Source organism: Molossus molossus, unplaced genomic scaffold (genome assembly GCF_014108415.1).
Source record: "Molossus molossus isolate mMolMol1 unplaced genomic scaffold, mMolMol1.p scaffold_m16_p_11, whole genome shotgun sequence".
Taxonomy (NCBI): Eukaryota; Metazoa; Chordata; class Mammalia; order Chiroptera; family Molossidae; genus Molossus; species Molossus molossus.
This window is the reverse complement of record NW_023425346.1, coordinates 87,620,308-87,636,634: the sequence shown is the minus strand read 5'-3', so window position 1 is coordinate 87,636,634 and position 16,327 is coordinate 87,620,308. Positions and strand designations below refer to the sequence as shown.

General features: G+C 35.5%; 2 protein-coding genes across 2 annotated transcripts in view; both read right to left on the bottom strand.

The window, feature by feature from the left end:
* The window catches only part of VWC2L (von Willebrand factor C domain containing 2 like), a 148,645-nt gene extending 135,909 nt beyond the window's left edge, over positions 1–12,736 (bottom strand). The window contains exons 1-2 of the mRNA XM_036254345.1: positions 12,152–12,736; positions 9,444–9,913 (exon numbers count right to left, since the gene is read on the bottom strand). Coding sequence (XP_036110238.1) covers positions 9,444–9,833 — 390 coding nt within the window. The 5' untranslated portion in view covers positions 9,834–9,913; positions 12,152–12,736. The remainder of the gene's footprint in view (positions 1–9,443; positions 9,914–12,151) is intronic.
* Positions 12,737–13,614: 878 nt separating this feature from the next.
* SPAG16 (sperm associated antigen 16) overlaps positions 13,615–16,327 on the bottom strand; it is a 694,984-nt gene continuing 692,271 nt past the window's right edge. The window contains exon 16 of the mRNA XM_036254344.1: positions 13,615–13,790. Within this exon, the coding sequence (XP_036110237.1) occupies positions 13,615–13,790 (176 nt within the window). The remainder of the gene's footprint in view (positions 13,791–16,327) is intronic.

Sequence of the window (16,327 nt, the reverse complement as noted above, 5' to 3'; positions counted from 1 at the left end):
GAACCAGACAATTGAAGATAAGTTGAGACATGTAGATTTTTTTAACATGAACTGCCCAGAACAGTCAAAGAAATAAAAGATTCTCTTGAATCATTAATAAGACATTTCTTAAACTGTGTTTTACTGAACTGTTATTATCTTTAAGACGTTAATAGAAGTTCTGAGAAAAAAAGCATTTTACTCCTACATAAATTTGTGAAATACTGGATTACATTCAGTTTAGTAGTAATAATAGTAAAAGTGTCCCATAGTTTTTATGAATCTCTCCTTGTGTGCCAAGTTTTTACTATTATCTCTATTTTAGAGATGTGTACCCTAAGACATACTGAAGGAAAGTAGTGTGTGCCTCAGTCACTAAGCTGGTAAGTGGCAGAGCCCACTTTGAAATCCAGTTTTCCATCGCACCGTTGAGATCTTAGCTGTTGAACTGCACATCCTGACCCTCAGAAAAAACCTTTCTAAAATGCTCAGGTGCTGTCAGCATACTAATGTCCTCTGCACATTTCCATAGATGGTAAAGGAATCATCATTTCTCAAGTTTACTTGACCAAAACAAAACCATGAAATCCTTACTAAGAATCTCAGAGTGCTAGTGTTCCCTGGAAGACAGTTTGAAAATGGTTACATTATGGCAGCAATCTCCAGATCCAGCTGATTGTTGGAATCATCTGGGAAACTTTTAAAAAAAATACAAATTTAAATCATATTAATTGTAATTAAAAAGGGAGAGATCAAGGCATGTGGATTTCTGCAGTGTTCTTGCTTTGATGATAGTGATAATATGCCAATTTAAGGATAGGCATTTGCTCTAGTGCCCTGTACCCCGAGACTTTTGCATACCCCATTTATTTTGCACCCTCCATTCTTGCCATGAAGTGAGAGGTAGAACATTGCAGAGTGAAAAAGTCAAGAACACAGTCCTCAGATCCTAAAATCACCAAATGAGTAGCAATTTAGTTCCTTATAAATGTACAGCTCATTTAGTTCCTTTGTTACTTTCTAGCATAGTCTCTGTGGAAATAAATAGGTAATGTTTAATCTAATATATTCATTTTATTTCAGCCTATATTGTTTGTTTAATTACAGAAAACAGTTTGTCAATGTAGACAAACGACCCCCTTTTAATCAGAGCTTTTGCAACTTAGAGTACATTTTGCAAAACGAGACTGTGTCAGACTGATTTTAGATATGCCAATATTTTATTGTTCTTGTGTACTTCAACTCTGGGTTGTCATGGTGACAGGTCCTGATATCACATTTCTATAGACAATTGGTTGAAATAAATCTTTGCATCTAAAAAATTAGAAAGAAAGATGCAAATAAGTGGTATTTTTCTGTTATACTTACAGGTAGTAAAATGTAGAAAAAAGACCACAGGAAAGCAATGTCTTAGTATTATCTTTACCTATAATGAGCTATGTCACTGTGGTATTTTCACTTATTTTCTGTTGGCCTTGTTTTATCATCTGTAAAATAAGGTAGTTAGATAAAATAATTTCAAACTTCTTTTCCAGATTTAAAATTCTGTAGTCATCTCTTAAAAGTAGGAAGGACCTAGACTATGAAAACCAGACCATAGCACTTGCCTTTTGTAAGAATTTACACAAACTCAGACCCCAGAAATCCAATCCTATGCCAAGAAGTAACAATGGTAGTCAAAGGTCAGTATTAAAACAAAGAGTGATTTCAAAATCCCATCCAAGTAATATTTCATTTGAAAAAGCACCTTTAAGTAGTTAGAATTTAGTTATAAATCAATATCTAATACTATAATTTTCAAATTCCCGATACTATTTATTCTTCATAAGACACATAGAGAACATTGTAGTATTAGATCCATCCTATAGCTAGAAAGATTAAAATTATTTAAGTTTTGTTTGTGATCACATGATATTACAATAGGGAAAAAAATGAGTGGTGTTCCATAGACTTTTATCCACTTTAGAAAACTTTATACAACCATAAAATAATATCTGAAAAAATTTTAGGAGATAAATGATATTTCTTGTCACGTTAGTACTTCATTCACTCTTTTCAGAGGGTCATTAAGTCCTTGCAAATATGGCTTTATTGTGATGTGCTACATGGCAGACTAGAGGCAAGGAAATCAACAATGGAGGTGTGTTAGACTGAAATTACTGATGTTAATCAGTAGCGATGATAAAAGTACAAAGCATAGACTCTAAAATAAGCCAGTTCCCAATTAACAATGGCTATTGTTTGAGAAAGATCACCTGGATAAGCAAAATCACTGATCACTTCAAATCGCCTCTTAATTATGTTTCCAGCTCTTCTAGGAAAACTTGGCAACATACAACTAAAAAAATAAACCAGTAAGTTTCCCTGTGCTGTTCTTTATAAAACATTGCCTGATGTATAAATCAAGCTGCAGGAAAACAAAATCAAACAAAAATATGGTCAGGGTGAATAAGGAAATGTAGAAACAAAGGATTCTCATAATTTTAAAATAAGATTTTTGTGAAGAACATTCCAGCTCCCTCAAATTTAACACACACACACACACACACACACACACACACACACACAAGCTTCAATGCATGTATATAGCAATCTCAATTTAGATGATATAGATTAATCTATAAAATTTGCATCAAATATGTAGACCTGATTTATAAAATAATATATATAAAAATTATGCATGTCCATATGGTACCATTGACCAACTATGTATTTTGGAGACTAAAGCCACAATTAAAAATAGGTAAATTTCTAAAATATCCAAAACCTTGTACAATTGGAATTCAACTTTGGAAAGGGGTCTGCCAGGTCCCTCCCATTTCGGCTTCATCTTCTCACACCACTGGAGTTAGTAAGGGATGGGCAGGGGGTCTGTAAATGTCTGCTGGCTGACCTCAACTCTGCGACAGTCACTAACAATGACAAGCCCCACAAATCTCAGGTGTGGAAGCAAATCAAATACTGGTTGCCCATGTGCACAGGGCACAAGAAGCCCAGTCACAAATCTTCGTAGTCATTCTTATCACACAGTCACCATCATGAGCAGTGGCATCTCGCAATACGAAGGACAGCGATACACATTGGTCGGTGAGAATGAAAAACTACTTCTACATACAACTAACCAAAGGGCTGGCTGACCATCAATTCTCCTAAAATTTAAAGCAAGAGACCTGTTCTGACTGGAAACAGGGTATTTCTCCCCTTCCAGGGTTACCTTGGAAGCCATTTATACTCACACCCTCATTTTAAAAAGTGTGAAATGAAGAAAATCATTCGCGAGTATCATCGGAGTTACTGAAAAAATAATCATTGTAAACATCTGATCTATTTCGTAGATTTAGAGCAGTTAAATAGAATTTTAAAATGCCAAGTGAGCACGATATAAAATGAAGGAGGAAGAGTACAAGAAACTTTCTAAATTTGTTTTAACAACATTGACTTCTAATCTCTGATATTGGTCAGAAAGTATACATATGAAGTAGAGGTTCCCTAGTTATTTACAAAGATGGGAATTCCCACTGGGAATATGCACCCTGAGACTGTCCTCCTCGCTGGGGCTGAGACTCAGGTGAGCAATGGTCATCACTGACTCAAGTTTCTTAATCTGTGTTATATTATAGGAAAAGAAGCCATTCCTGATTTACTCTAAGAACATTTTACTATTAAAAACCACAATATGCTCTGCAAAACACAAGCCATTTTGCAGAGTCAGCAGCTATGAAATGAGTCTTCTCAGTCTCTCCACACAGACCCTAAATGAAGGTCATTATATAAAATTATGATGGTTTCTAGGACTTTCTTTAGCTGAAACTTACAAATGTCCCTGCTAACTCCATTATCCACTTCTCTAGAATTTATGAACATTCTTGAAAAAAAGTTTGTGTGTTTTTTTTTCAAATTTGCCCATATACTCAAGATCCACCCACTTTTTTGTTCTTAGAATAAATACAACCTTCACACCTCGGGAAGGATGCGCCCGGTTCCCTTTCCTAGTGGAAACACTGTCGTTTCTGCGCTTTTCAAAGAAAAGGCACGGTGGTGCAGTGGACTGTACGTCTGCAAGGTGTTAACTGTTTGTCCCCCCACCTGAGATTTCTTTTCAGCCTCTCTGCCTCTGTTCTCTCACACATCGGGTCCTCAGCTCCCAGATTATGCTGCCTTCCATTCTTTCGCCATACTAAAATTAAAAGGACATCAAACAAATTTCTCAAACCTAAATTCAAAAAATCCTTTCTGCTCAAACACTTCCATGGAACTCCCATAGATTTAAATGCAACAGTGGACTAATGATGGGGCACAGGTTAGCGAGGAAGCTGGAGAACTCGCCCTCCTGTGAAGATCCACACTGACGAGTGAGTCACTGCTAAACCTTAACTGGCATCTCCAGTTTTTATGGATGTGATGACTTGGCAAAATTCTCCAAGTGGTTAAGTTTTTGTCCTCTTTGCTTCTTTCCTCCAGATTTAAATAGTAAATACAAAATTCAGGGCAAAAACTAGGCAGTTTACCAGAGCATAAAAACATGTTTACTTTTTTAAAAAAGCGACAATATGTACATAAAATATGTAGAATGAGAAATAACCACATTGAACCTTTTAAAAATGAAAATAAAAAACCTAATCTGCTGTCTATGGGCCTCAGTGGGAAAAGGACAAAGGTCAATGCCTGCGGAGAAAGGAAGATCTTGGGCACATCCAAGTCCTGAATTAGGGACAGTGGGTGTGGACTTGAGAAAATCACTGTAAAGTCAGATAGGCTATGTACAAGCTGAACTATGTCTTCCAGCTGCATGTGGTATAACCTTCAGTATCTGACCTAAAACTAAATCAGCACAAGTTTTAAAGTATAAAAAAAATCCAAAAAGGCTAATTCTAGCTGAGTGAGAGTTATAAAAATACTGAGCAAAATAAGAAACTATTTCTCCCTTTGGGAAACTCAGCATAAGATAGTTAAGGCGGAGCTGATAGAGCCTACATTTTCAATCAACATTTTTGTAGAAAGTGCTATTGTAATTTATTATTTATACCTCTTATTTCTTCAAAAGTAGGTCCGGTGTCTTTTTGCTTGGGTACACATAAAAGAAAGATGAGAGAACCTATAATACAGTGACCTTTATCTTAATACAATATTACTGGAACACTGGAAAATTTAGAGTTTTCAAAAGGAGTAGAGAGAAATCTATTTTCTAAGATTGCATTAGTCATGTTGAGAAAAAAAAAAAAATCCAACCTTTATACATAACGTTATTCTTCCTCTCAGGTGACACTGATGACTCCATTTACATTTATATTTGGTGATCAGAGAAGATTGAAAGAGGGACATATGTATTACAACTGTTTTTGAGTGAGACAGTTCAACCGAAACACCAGCTGGGCTGTCATTGTATCATCTGGAGGGAGACAATCCAAGATAAGCCTTGGTTAGGAAGGGGTAGGGAGACAAGTAGAAAGTCACAGATGGGGACAGGGGCTCTGCGAACAAGGTGTGTCATCTTTAGGGGCCCAAAGAGTATTTTCTCTCTGAACTTTGAGTGCTCTGTTCACTGCTTAAAATGAAGAGATCAACACATAAACAAAAAGAAATGAAGGCGCTTTAAAGAAACTCTAATTAACTTCTCTATTCTATGAGTTCAATTATAATCTGACTCATTATGTCATTTACCAAAAATGTACTGAATGCCTGTTATGTGGTTCACGTAGTGCTGGGGTTGGGCACAGAAGAGAAAAAAGAAAATACTGCCCCTAGGCTTAAAGGGTTCGCTGTCTAGCAGGAGAGACAGGTGGTGTCAGATTATATTACTGTAGCGTGATAAAGGCAGCAGAGGTGGCAAAGAGCTCAGATTCTGCAGGGAGGCTGCTTGGGTTTGAATCCTAGTTTATACATTTAGAGCTGTATGAGGTTTGGGCAAGCTACTTACACTTTGACGCTTTAGTTTTATCTGTAAAACAATGCCAAAAAAATATAATCCTCATATTGATATGATGAAATGAAATGCATTTTAATACACACAAAGTGCCTCGCTGTGATGGCTGTTCTCGTTGTTAGCGTGTGCACAGCACGCTGAGAGATGATGCAGAAGAGTGAGATCCAGCCCAGGATATTGCAGTAGGACAATCAGAGAGGGCTTCCCAGGGGAGATGAGATTTTGATGGAGTTTTGAAGTCGTCTCCTGGAATTTACACAAGTGTGCAAAGGGGGAAAAGTGTGGGACAGCTTGTGCAAGTGAATGGAGAGAAATCACTGAGACTGAGAGGCACTTGGTGAGGTCAACGGGTCGAATCTAGACTATACTAGGCAATTTAGATTTTTATCCAAAACACTGTCCTGAAGGTTTATGCCCTTGTGCATGCTGGTTGTCTCACTCTTTGTTTTCTGCAACAGCCTCACCTCCCCCAGCCATTAATTTATCTTCATCTCTTACTCAATTTTATGTTTGGCTACAAGGTAATCTTGTTTAAAAACATATTTAACTAGGTCAGCTATATTCACAACAACCTGCCTTTTATTCCTTTTTATTCTTTAGATTGAATCTAAATATTTTGGCCCAATTCCTCTTTCCACTGTCCAAAACACATATACAAATTTACTTCTCTCGTTATAATAGGATTTTCGTAAGACCCAGCTTCTTACGAAGAGAAGGGAGAGAAGGTCCCATCTCCCTTCTCTCCTGCAGGCTTTATTCACCTCATTCTCTGATGGTCCTCAAGCAGTTTCCTCTTTGGAACTTTAATCTCCCTAGATCAATGTGAATTACGGCTTTAAAAACAGGCTCAGTGCCCGGCCAGTGTGGCTCAATGGTTGAGTGTCCACCCATGCACCAAGAGGTTGCCAGTTCGATTCCCGGTCAGGGCACATGCCCAGGTTGTGGGCCTGATCCCCAGTGGGGGCATGCAGGAGATGGCCAGTCGATGTTCTCTCCCATCGATGTTTCTATCTCTCTCTCTCTCTCCTTTCCTCTTTCTCTAAAATCAATAAAGAAAAAATTTGTTTTTAAAAAAAGGGCTCAGTTTTGCCATCCTGAAGACTGCTTCCCGTCTCCCCACCCCGTCTCTCTCCACATCGTCCATGCTTTCCCAGTGAGTGGACACTTTGTCTTCCAGATACCTTACATCAATACTATCCTGTGCACTAAACAGCCCAACAAATGCTTGTAAACATATCTCATAATATGAAGTCCTTAATAACATGCCAAGATTATTATGTAAAAATTCCATACATGTTTAAAAATTAGTTACTTGTCCTTTGTAAGCTCAGTTGAAAGAAAATCAAGATGAACTGAAATATGGCTCATATTTACTTAGGTGTATATATTTCACATAGATAACGGGAACATTTTAAGAAAGGTATTGGAATTATTTCAACTGAATGACTCTTCATGTTGGTCTTCCGTGATAAAACATGGGTGAAGACAGAGAGGAATTTCAGCTCAGAGTCAATACCTGGGCAGTGGCTCGCATAGGGAGGTACTGCCATCTGCTCACTATCATTGTGTACCGGTCATCTCAAGGCTGATGACCTCACGCAAATTATCTCATTACATCTTTCCAATACCTCCCCCAAGAGAAGTAATTATGATGATGCTCATATTTTAGCCCTCTGGCTCAAAAAAGTTTAAGGACTCTTTCCAAAATCTTGCATCTAAGTAATGAATTTTGGGATTTGAATTCAGGTCTATCTGGCTCTTGAGCCAAAGTGCTTTGAGAGGTTATGAAGATTTTATTGTTCGAATGGCAGTAAATAGTAAAATAACTTGACAATTTCAGACAAGTAACAAACTTTCTTGGTTCAGCTCCTCATTCTTAAAAATTTTCCCTAGATAATGTCTAAATTGTTATGGAAAAGTGGCATCTTTTTAAAAGAAAAAATTACATTTAAAGATTTCATGGCATAGAGAGCCATGTGGAAAAAATTGTACACATCAGTGAGTTATATAATGACTATAGCAGGAACTTACAGGGGTGGACAAAAGTAGGTTGATAATAAATGCATAAAAAAATAAAAATTAATCAATTAATACAAGAACAAACTTTCATGTACTCACAACTGTAAACCTCCTTCAGCCAATGTCAAAATAATCCAATATTTTAGAGACTCTAAAGTCATTAATAAATGTATTACACTCTAAATTATAATTCGACGTCAACAATGGTCATTTGACCAGACTCTCATGTCTCTTCTCAATATTGTGCAACAAGGTATTATATTACATGGAAGATAAAAGTCTAGAATAACATTTATGTGTAAGAGTAGAATGTGATAATTATCTTTAAAATCCCCCTCCTGTCCTTAGGAATCTAGGTAGAATGACTGGGTATCCTTGAGTAAACTGGAACTGGTTGTACCCATAATCTGGAATGGACTGAATGCCATGGAATATTAATATAAAGAATGCTTTGATCACTATCAGTTAAAACCCTTTTTCCCACAAATTGACTTCTTCTACCATCCGAGTCTTGTGGAGGAGTTTGGTCAGTACTAATGACTGAATATTCTTCTCAAACATATATGGTCACACTAAAAACTAGCTGTGTCTTCTTTTGCCTATAAGGTTCTGAGCGCTTTGTCACTGCACTTGGTTAGATGAAATTAAAATATTTTATATCTAGCCATCAGTAGGACAGACACTCCAAAGCACAAACTGCCATTATATTTAAGGAAGATATTTGATATATTAATTTTTACCCTCAGGCCTCAGATATGGCTTGTAAGAACTCCTAATTAAAACTAGCCATTGGAGAAAAGCGACTCTATAAAGAGATAAAAATGAACTCCACGTTACTTGAAAATATTATATAAGCATAAAAGAAAGGCCAAGAAATACCATGAAGGCTGAAAAATTAGTTTTTTTTTCCCTCTCACTACACTTAATAATGGACTATGATAAAATTTCAGTCCACTCTGGGGTCCTATAAGTTAAAAAAAAAAAAAAGCGAATGATCAGAGAACAGAATGGGACCATGCTCTACAAGAAGTAGGTCCAATGCGTATTCTTGGTATAAAGACCACAGCTCAGAACTGTGTCTCCATAGCACTTGCTTCTTCACACACCGAACAGATTGTTCTAGGCTATGGTTAAATGGCCCCAGATCCAGGCTAATAAATCACACACAAAACATATCATAAAATTTAAATATTGACTTGATAGACACATAGCTCCCAGTTAAAAGTGTTTCCATCAGAAAATATAGTTTGTAGTAAAACAGACAAAATTTTTAAGAAAAAAAAATATATTAGCATGCCACAAATAATTCTGAAAGAAAAGATTATTGTGAAACCCCTTAGGTATTGCTCAACAAACCAATTAGCTATTCGTTGCCTGCAGTGGTACTTACGCTAACTGGAGTATTGTTGTAAATTAAAGGAAAATTTAAAAATGTTTTTCCAGCTTTAATTTTAATGTAAGAATTTACTGAGTATGTGGTGTGAAAAGTTAGTATTGGATAAATATGGGTAGTAACTCATACCTTAAATTCCTCCAAGATTTTGTAATTTTTCCCATGATATTCACAAAAGTTTTTCACTTCTTTGCACTCCGGACAGCATCCATTGTGTTCCACTTTAGTACACTTTGGGTGAATTTTAGGGCATTCTGGCTGGTCGCAAACAGGTCCATCCAGAGCACAGACACATGGACAGTTGGAATGCCCTGGGAAAAATCGTTCTCCCAACTTGTATACAAAGCCACTGTCATCCACACACCCTTTCCCTCGATAGTCATCAAAAATCAAATTGTCATTACTGGAGGTCTGGTCACCTTCATCAGCAGGATAGTCTTCATGACTGATGGCAGCAGATGTGACCAATCCAGGGATGACCAACAGAAGTATGCAAGCTTCATGAATATGAAGAGCCATCCCCCTCCTCAAAGGCTTCTGGATGTGCTCCTAATACTGAATATAGTCGGCTCCTTCCATGGGGATACAAGATGGGAAGGCTGAAAATAAATATTTAAAAAACATAATTTGACATATATAAAGAAAATATAGATTTATTTAAGCCTATGCTCTTAACCTGTTTATTTGGGATCTGTTTGAGTGACACACCTCATCTACACTTTATTTTGAAGTCTGGAGAGTTGATCCTGACAATTTATATGGAGCTATTACACATAGGAACCTTCAGTTGGATTTACTTTCTGAATCTGAAAGGTCTGGCTTTGTCTAAATTGTAAGAAGTGATTTTACTGAACTTCAAAAGTTGATTTTACAAGTAGTTATTTACAAATAACTCAGAATAATTGAACTCATACTTTCTATTATTCTTTAAAGTGTATTAGTCAATGAAAGAATGTATATGTGTTACAATCATCCGTATAAAAACTCAAGAGATTCATGAGAAAAATTCTACTTCTAAGACAAAGGGAAGAAACCAACAATTTAATGTACATAATTGGAATAGAGCTAATATAAAAGCATTCCTGCTTCTTTATGCAATAATTAGAAAACAATGATCCGTACATGGGTTACTTGTTTCAGTCAATATAAATCTGAATTTTGAAACATAGCTGAGAAGAAAAATAGCATAACTATTCCACAATGAATAAGAGAATAAAAATTTAAAACAATAAATGATTCAAGAGAACTCCCTGTATTTAAAATAATTTGTTAAAACTAAATTTTTGTGTATTATTGTCCACACCTTTATTTTACTTAGAGAGTAAGCTCCTAGTGGGCAGGAAAAATGTGTCAGGGAGTTTTCTAGAGCAGGTTGAATCTAGAATTCATGTAATATTATTTGAATGGATTACATATATAATAAATACCATTCAACAGTCTTGAAAATATATCTCTCTTTATATATGCCAAAGATATTTTGCACAACAATGCCAGACTAAAACTATTTATTGGTTTCACAGAATAGCAATGACATGTTGCCATTCACAGAAAATATGCCTTTTTAGTTTGGTGGCATTGATTCTTGTAAACTTCACTTAGTATTAGTGCTTGTGTGGAGTGCTGCCCACTAGCAGCTCATGTTTAGGGGGTAATAGGTAAGGAACAGTATTGTCAGATATTAATTTGTCTTTTTAAATGTTTTTTTGGCTTTATGCCAGATGTCACTGAAATTGTATATAGGACATTTCCAGATCATTTATAGATACTATTTATAGGTTTATTATTAGATTATAATAAGATCAATGATAAACCATCTCTTTTCAGTCTTATACACAGATGATACTTTTAAGTAAGGTAAAATTGCATTAGGAAACTTCATGAACTATAATATTTGCATTTAAGTTAGATATGCAAATTCTAGTAATAGTAAAACAAAAGGTAGTATGTTCATGCCCTCCCTTAAAAAAAAACAAAACTGCTCTCTGATATTAGAATTCCTTTTGGGTAGGTAATGATGAATGAGATGCAGTGTTTTAGAAATATGTCAAAAATAATGAGTCATGACAGAACAAAAAAATACAAACCTATAATTCTATTTGAGAATCTGGAAGCTCCCTTTGACAAAGCATTTTTTTTTCTCTTAAAGTACTACAAAGGCTACAAACATTATAGAAGCTTCTGAAAAAGCATATGTATATACATGTATATGTATATATATATACATATATATATACTAATTAGGGCATACATTTTATATCTCTCTCACATATTTAGAAAGTTTATTTTGGGAGAAAAAAAATTATTATGCTTCCTTATAGTAGTCCAGTAGTACCTGTCAATACATGCAAAATAAGCCATATAAAATACCCATATAATTCTGCTTCAAAAGGACATAGACAGAAATGATTTCTCTGAAAGCTACAGGTAGGCATTAATGTCAGGTTATGGCAAATGTAAACTTAAAGGTAAAAGGGGGTGTAATATCTACTTCAAGTAAACATTAAACATGCTTTTATTATATAAAATACCTTTTAAAATCTGCATGAAGAAAACCTGATTTTCTTTCCAATATAACAAAGTTCTTAAGATATTTTTTAAAATTCCTTTTTAATTGAGCTGCTCTAGTGCAGTTAAAGACACTATTTAAGAGAAAACATTAGAGAAACCCAATAAAATGTTTATCTGAAGATGTTTAATAAGTAAGCAAACATTGCTGAATGGAAGATCACTTTCTAGCTAAACTTTCCCCCCTCCCCACATTGCTACATATCATTTAAAATGACTGCATCTATATCTTTGAGAAAACAAACATAACTCATGTCATAAGATATACTTACCTAATCACTCTGGAGGTTAATGGTGGTGATGGGGGTCATAGACCAATATGAAGTAAAAGATCAGGTATGATTTAGAAAAGTAGTTCCTCTTTAATTATCCAAAGAATGCATTTTCAGGTTTGAATCAAAGGCAATCCATTCTCTCTACCTCTCATTTCAAACCACAGTCAAGAAGCAGTCTCCCGCCCTTCCAGAGAGAAATACAGCAGACACACATAAGAAATATGCTTTGGACCTGTCTTCAAAATTCAAAGCAAGAAGCAATGCTGGTCCTGTAGAAATCCAGACCCCAATAGCAGAATCATGTTGAACTTATTTTGTAGGATTTTTTCAGATCCTTCTATGAAATTTCCCGGCTGATTACGCCTCCTCCACACATGAGTTCACTTACACAGTGTTTGCTACGGCAGTAGAGGTGATTTGGCTAGGCTCTGTGGATCACAAACAGCAACAGCATGCTGTAGCTTAAAACCCGCTCCGCTGGCAATAACATCAGCATCATCCACAATATGTTGCTTGAGTCCTCTCTTACACACCAGAAAATACTAACTGTGGACGTGAAGGAAAGGAGCAACTTTAGCTGGGTTTCTGCATCACTGAGAGCAGTTTGCAGACTGCTGATTTGGAGCTCATTCTGCCGGCAGCCGGGAATTCCTCAGCACCACGGACAGCGCCAACTGGCTTCTGAACCCATCTCGGTCGAAATCCCCAGCTGCTTCTTTAGACCAGGCTAGTGTTCTCTAAGCAGTCGCACTTTATACAGCTGATGCCTGCATGGGGGGGGGGGGGGGGGGGGGGGGGGGGGCACTTTAAGTGCGAGATACTTATTTGCATTGAAATTACAATAAAAAAATAAACATTGTAATTATACTTAATGCGTTCCTGGATGGGCTGCAGAGATGAAAGTTCAGGAAGAGCATTGCATTTTGGTTTAAGCCAGTTCAGTTTCTGATTATTATTAATAGATAAAGCATAATCGTTGTCAAAGAATCTGCAAAAATGTATGCTCCCCAATTCTAATGGACTCTTTGGTTGAAGAAACACTTTCCATGTGCTACATGGTTAAACTTCAGGTCTTCCTGCAGCTTGAATTTGATTTTTTAAAAAGTAGCTTGGTTCTGCGGTTTGTTCTCTAACATTCCAAATCAATCTCCTGTAATTCATCTAGTCTGTCATTAGGCGTCATTGTAAAGCTGTTTCTTCCAAACCCCTAGCAAAAATGCTGTCTCTAAAATCTTATCAAAATAAGAAAAAAAGACCCAAACACAAATAAATGAACAGAAAGTTTTTTTTTTTATTATTGTTAACAGTATGAGCATTAAAATATATTTTCAAAGCATGTTTTAAAGCAGATTAGAAGTGTTACCTGCTGTCATATTTAACCAGGTATTTACTGGTTTGGGACTATGTGAGGCATTTTTAAGCCTTAAAGGGAATGCCCGCTGCAGTGGGATGTGCTGACATCAAGACCACATTCGAACAGTGCCCTTAGAGCCTCCGGAAAACAGACTCTCTCCATCATGAGAAAACACGACTGTGTGAGCTTCGTTCTCATGGCTCACCAATTTGTGAATCTGCCCTGATTTAAGATCCAGCAAATGAATAATCCCACTGCCACTCGCTTGGGCTAATACTCGACCTGAGAGGGGGGGGGGGGAGAGAGAGAGAGAGAGAGAGAGAGAGAGAGAGAGAGAGGAATATCAAAGTTTTATTTCAAGCAGTCACAGTTTCTAAGCAATGGAACATATAATTTTGTTTCCATTTTAATTCAACAGACTCATTCAATTTAGATATCAGTCATTAAATATGAATTAGCTTCTGTTTGTATAGAAAATAATTCCAGTCAAAATGAAAACATGTGGATGATTAAATTACAAAAATTTAAAATGAAAAAGTAAAACCTAATGTTTTACTCACATTCTATGCAGAGGCCATCAAAAGCTCTGCTAGTTTCCTTAAATTGGGGGTTAATAATTTTGAGGAGTTGAAAGCACTAAGCAACACAGCTTTTCTTTTTAAGTGAAGTATTTGTGAAAAATTGTTTTAAAAAATAGACTTCAAATGTATCTATGGCAAATACACATGTATATAGTGTATAATTTATTTATATTTTAAAATTTGTATTATGATTAAGCTTTTTCTCATAATTATACTGTTACTTAAGGCTATAATAATACATTTATGCTTTAAAAACTGTGACACTTATTAACTCAACAAATTTCTTTGGAGTTGAAGTGAAAATATCTCCATTTCAAAAATGACCAGTTTTTTTACTCTATAATTCAAAATTTTGTTAAATTTTTGTTACTAAGAGAACTGAATGCAACACAGAGTATTCTCATAATTTTATACCATATATTTTTGAGTGAATAATTTTGGTAAAGGGAAGAAAATATCAGCAATCTAATTCTAACTAATACTTTTATTTTTAAAAGTTCAGTAGCAAACTATCAGGAAATTTGGAGGTAAGTAAAAGCAATAGATTATATTTACATAAATTCAGTGTGTGGGGTAAATAAACATAATGGTACTATTCATGGGATTAGCTAATAAAACTTCAAAAGCATAAAGTATAATTTTAGTATACATATTTAAAATCCTTAGGTCGCTGGTTTGATTCCTGCTTGAAGGACTTCGTACAACATTTTGGCCCTGGCTGGTTTAGCTCAGTGGTTGGAGCATCAGCCTGTGGACCAGAGAGTTCTGGGTTTGGTTCCCGCTAGGGGCAGGTACCAAAAAAATGAAAAATAAAAAATAAAAATTCATTAAACTTCTCAACATGCTAGATACTGGATTTAGCTACATAATATGGATAATTTCATATGATCCTTATAATAACATAATAATAAAGAATAATAGTAACTCCATTATATAGATAAAAAAAGAGAGGTTTGGAAAAATCAAGAAACTTGCTTGAGATGATACCCTGTGTATGAAGGGACCTAGCAGGCAATCACAAGCACTTTGAATTATGTTTTCCCCATCCAGCTAACATTGTTATCAATGATGCCTTCTTGACAAATTTTAAGTAGATGATATATTGTGAAAATAAAATTTGTCTATTCCATCATGAAAATTCTATGATATCACCATAAAAGTTTCAGTAAAATATTTAGTCACACATTATACTAAAAATTGTCATGAATATCTCTAAAACAGAAAAAAAGTTATAAAAATAAAGCTAACCATGATAAATATAGCTTATTTGCAAACCTTTATAACTACTGGGCTTCTTCATCTAGAACAAAGCCTGACACAGCAAAGATTCCTTACGATGGATTAAAGTGTCCAAAGCAGCAGATGTGAATATTTATTATAAACCCTCTTCTACAAAGTCTTTGCTGACAGAGGCATTGCATATAGATTTCACTTCCTGCCTCTACAGGCAAATGCTGCTTGTGACTTTTCCAAGAATAAAACAAATAACTTTTTTTTCATAGTCTTCATGTAACAGCTAAGAAGGGAGTAAATATTGACTACTATTTTTGAAACCAAACAGAATCAAAGCCCATAAAGAAAAAAATGAAAGAATTAGCATTAATTCATTATCTTTTGTCCAAGTCAAATATATAAAATTTATAATTAGAAATAATTATAAAGGTTCTTGGTGATTTCAGAAAATTTGTTTAATAACATGGAGAAAATGATAATACTGGAATGTAATGATAGGATAATACAATTCAGTGGCACAATGCCAGAGGTGTTTTTTTAAATGTTGTCTTTGCTAGAACAAATTTGAGTCATCAAGTTTATGATATGGTTTCTTAGGTTTACTTGAACTAAGGGGTATAAATTTATAATCATGTTTAATTTTATTAAAAGTATATTGGATTAAGGTGAAGATGGCCCAGAACAAAAGGTACAAGAAGACCCAGAACTCACCTGCTCCCATGAACACACAACTAACATACACCTACACATAAAACAATTCCTCCTGAAGAACTGAGGACTGATTGAACAGCTTCTGCACAAGAAATGAGAGAGGAACCACATAGAGAAGGATAGGAGAAATGGAGACACGATAGTCATGGCAAGCCCACTCTCACAAGTGACTTGTAGTAGGGAGAAATATTACTGAGGGGCCCTTGCGGACAGACTAACCTATTCTAGGGTATAACAGTACAATAGTGACTTAAAAGGTTCTTAGACTATATGTGAAAAAATTCTACTTACTGG